This window comes from Tenebrio molitor, chromosome 7 (assembly GCF_963966145.1).
Source record: "Tenebrio molitor chromosome 7, icTenMoli1.1, whole genome shotgun sequence".
NCBI classification, from domain to species: Eukaryota; Metazoa; Arthropoda; class Insecta; order Coleoptera; family Tenebrionidae; genus Tenebrio; species Tenebrio molitor.
Window position 1 is genome coordinate 11,877,230 of NC_091052.1, and position 12,066 is coordinate 11,889,295.

Consider the following 12,066-nt stretch of genomic DNA (forward strand, 5'->3'; position numbering starts at 1 on the left):
GATGTTGGTTATTACTTCTACTAGAAAGAAAGCGCGGAACACCTACTCAGTTTGTTATGGCCCTGCGTAAAGTATAATGGAGTTCTGGAGTTTTTACAGGCGGTCTTTAGCGCTTAAAAACGACGAATTAGAAAGAAAAGTGAAAGCGCTGAATGCAAACGATTATTATTATCACGATGTAATAACGATTGTCGGGCCATCTGCCGTTCGTTACCAGAAATTATTCACACAGAAGTTTCAGTAGTGAAAAAAAACGAGAAAAATGGCGCGAATAATACACGATCGTTATCACAACATGGTAGTTTACTCGTTAATTACGAATTCTGCTGTCGTACGACATCAGCGATAGAAGCCGAACTTACTGCAGCATAAAATTGATGGACAAGAACAACGGACGAACTAGAAAATCCAATTAACGAAAAATAGTTAAAAGCTGACAAATTTTTAACATACGCTGTAGGAAATTTTACGTTGAAACTGTGACGCTTGTTGGCAACATTTCAAATAATTAGTCTCGTCAATTCGGCAGCTCTGTTCAAATTCGTTTATGCAAAAACTGTTCTATTGATGTTATGGTTATATAAAAAAAAATCACTCGGCACGTCCACCAAAATGAGAAATTTTAAAATGATTATTTTTCGCAGCAATTTCATTTTTTTAAAACATGTAGGTAGTACATTATTCAACGAGCGCGTAACGGTCCTCTTACTACCCATTAGCATGATGTGTGCACTACGAACCACAAGTGAGTGCTGTAGTCAATCGAGTGAGTAATGACAATTACATGCGAGTAGAATATGATACTTTTTCAAGGACTTTTCTCTTTTTAGTAATAAAAAACCTACACAAACCTTCCAGTTGGTCACAACTGTAATAACGAGAATGAGTTTTCACGCGCGGTAGTTGATAATTAACAGCAACGTAACAGTAAACTAGTATAACGTGAATGCATTATTTAATAGGAGTAGAAAATGTTGTTTGTGAAATTCAATTTTACTACAAAGTTTTAAATTATGTATATACAGTTATCTTGCGCATTCATCATTGTTGCAGCTTCCCAAATTCATTTCTTTCTCACTATTTTTTAACGACTTTATTTTTTACGAAATAAAAATAGACGACTTCAAAGAATTAACAAACAGTCTGATCATAATTAATTTCTTTTTCCGTTGACCGCTTGTTAATTTCAATATTAATGAATTATTTTGTCTAAAATATAGTGTATTAATGGACCTTAATAATATACTATTTTTCATTAATCAACGATTTTTGCGATTTTGACGTTTTGATGATATTTTGATGTATAAACAACCGAACATGCATTGTTTGAACTTACCAACACTACAGCAGGTAGTGCAGCAGGGTTTTCTATATTTTATAGCTCCATAACTGCACAATTACGAATTCACTTTTTCAAAAGCCGACCTTTTTGGTTATAATTCGCATGTCATATTTTTCAAAGGTAACTAGGTTTTCTTAGCAACCGTGATTTTTACGTGAAATTGAATGTGAATGGAGTTGACGTCTTCTGACGTTCTTTGTGCAAAAGTGAATAGAAAGTGTTGAAAAATTTAAAAATGGCAAAAAAAGGACGAAGGTATTTTATAAGGTATCATCTTTATCGAAAAAGATGAAATTGGTTTTGATTTGGCTTTAATTTGAAATTTTGTCACAAAAAAAAGTTTGCGGTCAACGAAAAATTTTTGTAATCAACTCGTTTGTTAATGGGCGATTAATAATCTCAACTATTAAAGGCACTCACTCACTACACTCGTTCGTGCTTTAAACTGTTTCGATTATTAATCGCCTTCATTAACAAACTAGTTTATTAAATAACTATTATATTTTGATTGCCTTAATATGCCAAGAACCGTCTGCAAAAAAAAAATACAGCAAACTATTAAAAATATGCTGATAATGCTTAAATCCTTAACGTCACTTAAAAGATGCACCGTCTTATGATCTAACTACTTAATATCGCATTTTCTGTGCAATACAGCGCTCAATTTGATTATGTTAAATTCCGTGTCTGCGAACTCGGATGGTAAAATATTAATAAAAGCCTCATTGTGAGCAACTAAAATGCGAAGGCACGTACCATATACAAAATTTCCATACGAATGCTTTGGAATTTTCTTAAAGAAGGGTGAATGAAGTAGAAAGTGGAAGAAATCTAACTTAGTAATGTAAGTACGTTGAAAAGTTGAGTTGGAAACAAGGTGAACTTAGGGGATATGCTTACATTATTCAGCGATTGACTAAAATTCGCTCGGAAAAACACGTAATTTCTGTTTTCCTCAAATTTTCATCCGTCCGACCGACGATGAAGCATTCATGAGGCGCTCCCAAAAAATTTTACATTCATCGAGAGAAAAAAAAAAGAAAAACCTGCCCGCTTTCCCTTAATTATTTGGGATCAGGACGACATCTGGTCATAAATCGCAAATTTGTCTCTCTGTGGCTCTTTTCCTTTTACGAGATAATAAACTAAGCCTACTTAGTTCGCAGCATACTGTAACCCCAAGACATAAAAGGACGTATAGTGTTCATTGCACGCTGTAAACTCCAATACTCCCTTGTAATAGGTCAGGTTTAAAAAGTTTATTGTTCGGTGATTTGCTACCCTTAAAACGATCAAAATGAATCCAATCTTGTGGGGTTGCAACAGAAAACTAATCTTCCACCGTCTCCAGAAATCCCAAATGATCGACTCGAAATTAATTCATTTATATTTTGGTTTGTTTCACACTTTTTGTCACACCGACTCTCCCATCAACACGAACAAAAAAATTAATTTAAAAAACAATAACCCTCCGGGTACCAAATTTATCTGACGGTCCGCCCTGGATTTAAACGAAATTCCAAATTGGCTCTTTTCATTTATTCTAGGTGGACGTGCGTCTCACGAAAAACCCCGGCAATTTCGAAAAAAAATCCAAACGAAACTTTATGAAAAACACGTGTAATTTTCAAAGTTTCACCACTGAAAGAAATCTCTCGACGGCCATAATAAAATACAAGTTTGTCTTGAAGATTCTCGGTTCGTTAACTGAAAACTCTCGAACGATGTCCCCTGTTTCTTTAACATAAGATTGCAACGTTTAAACAGTCCGGTTTAATATTCACCACTTATTACATTCCAAATTACTGAATTTATCAACCGAAAGGGATCACTTCGGAGGGAAAAAACTCGTAAAACTCGGCACTAACTCAGCTTGCTCTGTTCTGTTTCAAATTGTGATCCCGTCGCATCCGAAAACTTAATCAGCATGATCTTGATCTGAATTTTTTTGTTCGCGTCCTTATCTTCCTTAACGGCGTTCCGTCTGGAGCGGCGACACCGAAAAACTCGAAGGAATTAAAAGCGGACAGGATTTTCAGCACTCTCACTCGTCGGTGGTGTTTGCCCCCGATGTTTTTAATATTGATCAAATTAGGACGACATGAATATTTATGTTTTTGTTTTGGGAGCTCACCGTTAAGTCTCCGGAGGAACGTGCCGGAGCGGCGCTTTTGATAATTAAAAAACACGATCTCAAAATAAATCATTAGAATTTTCGACGTGAGACTCGTTTAATCACGCTTTCTTCTTGCAGAGGTGGAGCCGTCGCCGTGCTTTTGCTGGAAGTAACCTGGGTGGTGACGCTGTTTTTACAACTCTGCGTGAGGTAAGAAAAAGCATTTTAATTAAGTGTTTCTCTTTCCATTGAAATGTTAAAACGCAGTAGGATTCCTTACTTTATGGAGATAAACGCCTAAATTAAATTTCTCCTGCGGAATAGTGGGAGATGCACCGTTTCATAACACCGGACAGACCGACCGAAATAATTTCGTGAACTAGAACGTCTCATTTTTGAAACTTCACGCTAGCACTTGCGTAATTATTCCCTTTGCATCTCGTCTTGAAAGAGAATACATCAGACAAATTCTTGTTGTCGGGAACGCAACGCGACATTTTCGACAAGTGACGTTTTTATTTTCCGAATTTACTTTGTGTTTTATCAAAAATCTACTTTGAAAGTTGAACTCACAAAGGATTTCAAATGTTCTGTTTTCGCGCAAATTACAAAGAAAACGTTTTAATCAATTTGCGAACCAAAGCATGCGAATTAAAATACTAGAGCTTGACTAGGCTGTTCGGAAATTGTTCGTGATAAAAATTTTCACCCCGCAAAAAAAACTCCAAACGGAAATTGACGTCCGCAGCATATTAATTAAGTAGTTCGGGCGGGGATGCAATATTCAACAATTAATTTGCAAAAGTTACGAAACTAAATCTCAAAGGACTGCTATTCATTTTTACCGAAATCGATTATTGTGACATCAAAGAAACAAATTTCAATTAAAATATATGAATCCAAATATGAGCATGAAACTCAATATTGTTGGTACCTGTGCTCTACAAAGAGGTGCGATAATAATAATAATGATATATTAATAAAACGAACGAGCACAAAATGTTATACATAATTAAGAACATTAATAATGAAATTTCTAAAATATTTCAAAATTCAGCTAACCAGCTAATTCAGCATTGTAAACCCCACACAAATTTTGGATGTGCCGCTAGCCTCGCAACTAGTAGACAGGAGAACCACCTATCGGCCAGTCCCACTCATGTTATGAGGCTTGCGGCACATTCAATTACGTCACGTAATTTATAATGACCCTGTTTATTGGCGAGTTGTATAAGATCCAGATTGGTTGCTTATTGAAATCTGAATAAATTAGAAAACTACAACAGTTCTCAGTTGGTCAGATCGAAGACATCAACTTTACGACGAGCTACCCACAAACATAGAGGGGCCCAACAGCCAAATAGCTTTAATTACCTCAATTCGCATGTAGGGAGCGTTAATTTTATTTTCCTGACATTACGTACATTTACAGAATATCTGATTTCAAATTCATTTCGGTCTCCGTCTGTATCTACCTGGGAGACATCGCGGTTTGAATAAATAATATTTTGCCACACATCACATCTGTTTGACGTTATTAGTATGCAAACAAGACGTAGTCATTTATTAAAACTGAAATGTAAGCAAACTATTATGTCTTTTTATTAAATTACCCACCGGATAAATGTCACACTGACGTTGTTTTATCCTATCGGTGAGATGAAAAAAATGTTCGAGTGATTTATGTGAAATTTTGAAACGGGTATGACACACTTTTACCTCGGAATTAATTCGTCTTGTAAAATTATCGCCAAAAAAAGATTGAAAAGAATTACATCCCTCACCGATACAATCCGATTTCAAGCTGATTTCGAATATTTTCAATCACGTGAAATCTATTTCGCTCAGATGTGATTTTAGGTTTGGGGGCATATTCTGAATTAAAGTACAATTTAATTTCATAAAAGCGCTTCTTGGGCATCTTCGCGGCGGATTAATTCGTCAAATTCAATATTTGCCTTTGCCCGACAAATTAATGAATCTGTGTATCCATTTGCTTTGATTATTTTACTTGAAACTGGTAAAATTCACATCAAATATGATAGATCAAATCAACGAATTAAATGCAAAAAACCGCACAACGTTAACCTCGGCAGTAGTTGAAAAACATGGAGTTACATGATTTGTAAAAACGATGGAGGCTCCAAGATATTTTATCAATAAAACTAAAAATATCTCGGTTACTCTTTAAGCTACATTAGATCTAAAAACTGTAATTTATAGATTGAATCATGGTGAATTAAATGTTAAGAACTCTTCTCTTGGAGTAGTTGAGAAAACGGCAAGAATATAGTTTGTAAAAAATGGTGGAGGCGCTTATATATTTTTCAACAAAACTAACGATATCTCGGTTATTCTTTAAGCTACATCAGGTCTAAAAATTGCAATTTATAGATTTGATCATGGTGAATCAAATGCTGAAAACCCCAGGACCCTATCTCTAGAAGTACTTAAGAAAACTGCCAAAATATCATTTGAAAAAAATGGTGGAGGCGCCAGTATATTTTTTCAACAAAACTAACGATATACAGGGTCTTTATAAATGATTGTCTGGTCAAGCCAGCCTTGGAAAAAAATTTTACTGTTCCGCTTTTTTGAAACCGATGCCAAATTCTAGTTCGTTTTCACGGTCACTTCTGACATTAGTGACTGACGTTTCGTTTGCGCTTGTCATTCGGGTTTTGGTTCCTTATATTCGTTTTATCGCAGTTAATCACAGTTAATATACACAAAAAATCAGTATTTTTCAATAAAAATTGCAAGTACGTCCGCTTTTAGAGGTAAATACACTGGCAAAATTTGTGAGGTTATGCTTTAATGTTTTATGTTTTATTTTAGCTTTATTTTCTTTACAATGGTTTATTCTGTTGAACAGAACACGTTCATTGTTGTTTTTTACGTTCGAAATGGAAGGTTTAATAATGGGGAATTATCTGTTTGTAAAAATGAATTCCATCAAAATATCTGAACAACATTGTGAACAGATTTTTAACAATCAAAACAATTAGCAGGGGTAAATCATTAGGACGAGCACCAGTATCTGATGAAATACTCAAGGATTTGAAAGAAATGGTGGAAAAGACTACAGATATCAATAGCCTGTTTATCTCAACAATCTGGTGTAGCACGATGCACTTGTCACAAAATCATTAAAAATAGGCTACAACTGCATCTTTATAAAATTAGTGTTGTACAAGAACTCCAACCTGCAGATTATCAAAGTTGTGTTCAGTTTGAAAATCACCTCAATTTCATAATTTGGAGTGCTGAGAATCCACACCAATTTGTAGAGACTCCTTTACATGTTTTGAAAATTGGTGTGTGGAACTGTGGATAGCAGTGTTGCTATACCCTTAACTAAGAAATGCTGCAAAATATTTTTGAAAATAAATGAAGAATTGTCAAGTGTTTAGAAGTGAATGGGGGACATTCTCAATCTATTTTATAAAAAAAATACCTATTTGTTATCGTTATTTAGTGTTGTAAATTATGTTGTTGAATACATTTGATGTTATTGAAAAACCAGTAAGACTTATTTGTTATGAAAAACACTGTTATTTATATTGGAAGAAAAAATGGGAGTCAATACCATATTCGACAATTCAGTCTAGGTCGTATTTACCACTAGCATAAAACAAGAAATGTGAAAGCACTAAAGCAGACAAAAAGGCAGTATCAAGTATTGTATTGTGGTATACGAGGAGAAGGTGTTCTCAATATTTATCTGTTTGGATTTGTTCTCATACCAATTCCTGTACAGTGTGTGGCGGTACGATGGGGGCAATAATTGTTCCCCTGTGGGTGTTGATATTAAATAATAAATACATTAATGTTAGCAAGAGTAAAGCACAGTTGAAACTTGTCTCTGGTTAAAAGCCAACAACCTAACCTGAAAATGTGACATTCATTAATTGCCGAACAAAGCGGCACATTCAAAATTTGACAACTTTCCATGGCTGGCTGGACCCGACAATCATTTATAGAGACCCTGTATATGTTATTCTTTAAGTTATATCAAGTCTAAAAAATGTAGTTTATAGATTTAATTGTAGGGAGTCAAATGCTGAAAACCGCAGCACTCTAGTAGAACTTGTGTCTCAGAAATAAGTACATTGATTTTAATTGGTTAATGGAAACAATATATTTAAATACAGGGTCATTATAAATGATTGTCCTATCGCAGTTGGCGTTGAAAACCCACACAAATTTGGGATTTGCCGCTAGCTTCGCAACGTTAGACAAACTAGTAGACAAATTTACACTACCGCCAGCAGCGCTACCTATCGGCGATACTAGTCTCATTCGTGTTATAATGCTTGCGGCACATTCAAGTACGTCATCAACGTCTACTGCGATGAGACAATCATTTATAATGACCCTGTATATATGTATATTTATTTTTCACTTTAGTATAAGTGCATGATAACTCCTAGGATACGAAATACGTAAACATGTCCATAACAACCGGGGAATAATAACAGGGCATAATAAGAATAAGCGGGCGTAATTAATTCATAACGCCCTTATCAATTCATAATTGCAAAGATGCCAATTTTTTTTTCTAAGAACACGTATAGTGAAAAATAAAATCTTGTATGCACCACGGCGTCACCGAATGATTACGCCCATTGAACGATATCCAGCTCGAGGGCTTTAGCATCGTTCTCCGGGCGTAATCATCGTTGTAACGCCCTTGTTGCATAAATAGCTAGCAATATGTAGTTGAGAAAACTGCAAGAATATGATTTGTGGATACGCCCTGATGTTTTTTTTGCTAAAATTAGCGATATCTTCGTTGTTGTTTCAGCTACATCAGATCTAAAAAGTGTGATTTACAGACTTAATTGAGAAGCAGTTGAGGGAACTACACAAATTTAATTTGCGGAAGCTCCAGTATATATTGTAGCTAAAAATAACAACACCTCCGTTACTGTTTGAGATAGATCAAATCTATAAATAGACAAATGCAGTGAACTCCTCTCGGCTACAAAAAACTAAAATTGAAACAAAATATAAAATTTTATGTACGGCTCTGGCGTGCAACTTGTACAAAATAAATAATATTCGGAAGTCGCAAAACGCTGATACGTTTCCACATACGAGCTAATAAAAAAGCCATTTATACGAAATTGATAGGCCCCATGTTTTATGATCCGTCAATAATATTTGAAGTCGGGGTCCGTAACGCCGTAACTAACATTTTATTATTTCGTCCAGGTTTCCCTTAGCAAATAATCCCGGCAGTCGTATCCCGCCTTATCGAAAAATGTCGCATGTAAACTGGTGGGACAACATGTTTTGCGACTCCGTTCATGATTGATTCGCGCAAAACACGGAACAAAATCAGACTGAAAAATGTTTACAATTGTTTACCGATCGGGAAAGAGAGGCACACGACTGCCCTCGCTACTATTATTTGTCCTTTGTGTATTTTTACAATCGTCCGCTTATTTTAAGCAGATTTCCAGAACAATAATATATTTCGGTGCGGAACACATTTGTCAGGGTTTTAGGCCGTTGCAACGGAGCACACGGCCAACCGAAAACGACAATAAAATATTACGCTTCTTTTTACAACAACAGAGTTAAAATCGTCCAGAGAGAGTCCAGCGTGAATTATGAACTCGGGTGCAAAACTCGACCACCAATTACACATTTTAACCGCTAAAATCTTAAACGCCTTGTCCGGACGAATTTGCTGCAATTACACTTTATCATTTTCCAGGAGCGAGACCCGCATTTTTCGCTGTTGGTCCGTTGTTACATGGCTCGAAGGATGGAAGAAGAGTCTGTTGTACGCACCCATGGGAGCTGTGCCTCTCATTTGCCCTCACAAACTCTGGCTTTCGTACGTAGCGGCGGGGCAGCTCGTCGCACTGGCCTTCTTTCATATTGTATTATCCTTCAAAGGACGAAGACGGAGGAAACGGAAAGATCGTCTCCTTCACGGCGATATTGACAGTTTCGAAAGGTTTGGTTTTCAGGATTCATAACGTGCGGTCGCACAATGCATAACTTTCCGATCCCCAACAAGACCGAAAATCGCACTTCGCAAACTGGATAATGCCAAAAACGAACGAAATTATTCAAGATTCTCTCAACGATTTTTGTCAAGTGTGCACCCCTCTTCTCGAACATTCATAAAGCAGGCGCAACCCGGGAGGGCTTTCTTAATTAAAACAAAAGAAATAATAACTGAAGAAGTTTTATAATCGGTGCGGAAGAGAGCTTTGGAATTTTTTTTTCGGTCGAGTGGCCGTCGAATTATGTGAGTCCCGGGGTCCATGCGAACGACCTCTCGGGAAATAACCATGTCCCGCCTGGACCCATCCACTCCCGAACTTAATCAAAATCAGTTCCTAATACAATAAATATCAAGAATTGCTTTAAACCTAAAAATAGCCGATACATATCTCCAGAAATTGGATGCGAGTTCGACTCGGGGCCATAAAAAAGGGTATCTCTTGAGGGTAGATGTTTTCAAAATTACTCCGGTTCGTTTTTGTTTTCTGTTTACTCTTCGTTGACGCGGGAATTTGTCGTGGCAAATTTTGTAAAGGAACTGCAGAAAAAACATAAATCAATCTCGTGTTCCGTAATTTAAATCGACTTTTCTCGTCTTTGCAGCAGTAAATTCGAGGAAGTTACTGAAGTACTGGACGACGGACTTCCCGAGCCGATCCCGGGGAGCAGTCACTCCCTATCGGATAGTTTAGCCGAACAGGATGCCATCCTTGAAATATGACCGGAGCTACACCAGCCTCCCGATTTGTTTAAACATATTGTAGATTCTGGACACTGGAGCGAGATCGAGAGCGAGGATATCATCTCGTAAAAGGCTACAAACACAACTCCACGACAAAAAAGAAAAAGCTACCAGTGTTTCAGTTGCGACAGCAACAAATTTCATCCTGCAACTACACAAACTGACACTTTTATACTAACGGAAACTTAGCTTCTTGTACCATCTGTCTCAACTAATTTTTACTCTACTAAATATTTAAAAAAAAAAAACAAAAAAAAATACACCTCAGTTGAAACAGGAGGTATCTGTCAACCTCAATGTAACCTGTGTAAATACGCAATGTATTATTATGGAAAATAGAAACTGTAAATAACATATTAAAATCAAAATAATTAAGGCAAAACAATTGATACTGAATGTATCCAGTGTACATAAATCACTAATAATTAATAAAGTATTCCTTCTATGTAAACCGAATTTCTTTCATAGATCAGAGTTCAACAGTTAATTTCCCCATTTTCCCGACAATACCAGAAAAAGCGAAAATTTTGTTTTTTGGATCACCAGATGCAGTTTAGCTTCTTTAAAATGTTCTTTTCCCAACAAAGTTCGGACTGCCAGGATATTTTTTTCATTAAAATTAATGGTATCTTCGTAATAGCTTAAGCTATAGCAGACCTAAAAACTGCAATTTATAGATCTCATTATGGTGAATCAAATATAAAAATCCGCCGGACTCGAGCTCTAGCAGTAGTTGAGAAAACTGCAAGTATATAATTTATAGAAAATGGTGGATGTACCAAAAGATTTTTTTCATTAAATTAACGATATTTCAGTATTTTTTTTAAACTAGATCGATCTGAAAACTGTGATTATAGATCTAGTTGTGGTGAATCAAATGAAAAAAAAAACAGCAAGACTGTAAGAATGTAAGAATGGTGGAGGCACCAGGAAATTTTTTTCACTAAAACTAACAATATCTCTGGTATACTTTGAGCTAGATCAGATCTAAAAAGTGCAATCAATGGATTCCGTCAGGGTGAATCAAATGCTAAAACCGCAGGACTCTATCTCTAGCAATAGTTGAGAAAACTAAAAGAATATCATTTGTAAAAATGGTGGAGGCGCCAGGATATTTTTCAACAAAAGCAACGATGTCTCTGTCACTCTTTAAGCTACATCAGATCCAAAAACTGTAGTTTATAGATTTAATTATGGTGAATAAAATGCTAAAAACCGCAAGACTGGGCCTTTTTTTGTACAAGTGGGTTATTTTAAAACTCGAGTGAAACGAGCGTTTTAAAGGCCCACGAGTGCCAAAAAGGCCCAATTTACACACGAACGAGTTGAATACAACGTTTTTTTGTTCGACGAGCCCCTTAAAGGCTCCAAAATCGCTTAAAATCTTTAAAATTAGCTTGACGTTTCGTTTTGACAAGTTGTGACATTTATCAAAATCCGTTCACATAGGAGAAAATTCTCAAATTCTGACAGTGTCGAACAAAAAAATGGTGAAGGTGCCAGGATATTTTTTCAATGAAACTAACGATATCTCTGTTATTCTGTAAGCTGCATCAGATCTAAAAACTGTAAGTTATCGATTTAATTGTGGTGAATCAGATGCAGGACTCTAGCTGTAGCAATAGCTGAATAAATTAAAAGAATATAATTTGAAAAAATGGTGGAGGTGCCAGGAAATGTTTTCACTAAAACTAACGATATCTCTGTTATTGTTTAAGCCAAATCTTATCTGAACACTGTTAATTATAGATCTCATTGTAACGAATGGAATTAAAAAAAAAAAAAACAGAACTCTATCTTTGGCAGTAGTTGCGAAAACTGCAAGAATATAATTTGCAAAAA

General features: G+C 35.9%; 1 protein-coding gene across 1 annotated transcript in view; it reads left to right on the forward strand.

Annotated features, from left to right (window-relative positions):
- LOC138135470 (uncharacterized) overlaps window positions 1-10,643 on the forward strand; it is a 41,657-nt gene extending 31,014 nt beyond the window's left edge. The window contains exons 3-5 of the mRNA XM_069054209.1: window positions 3,597-3,668; window positions 9,184-9,429; window positions 10,086-10,643. Coding sequence (XP_068910310.1) covers window positions 3,597-3,668; window positions 9,184-9,429; window positions 10,086-10,203 — 436 coding nt within the window. The 3' untranslated portion in view covers window positions 10,204-10,643. The remainder of the gene's footprint in view (window positions 1-3,596; window positions 3,669-9,183; window positions 9,430-10,085) is intronic.
- The last annotated feature ends 1,423 nt before the right edge of the window (window positions 10,644-12,066 follow it).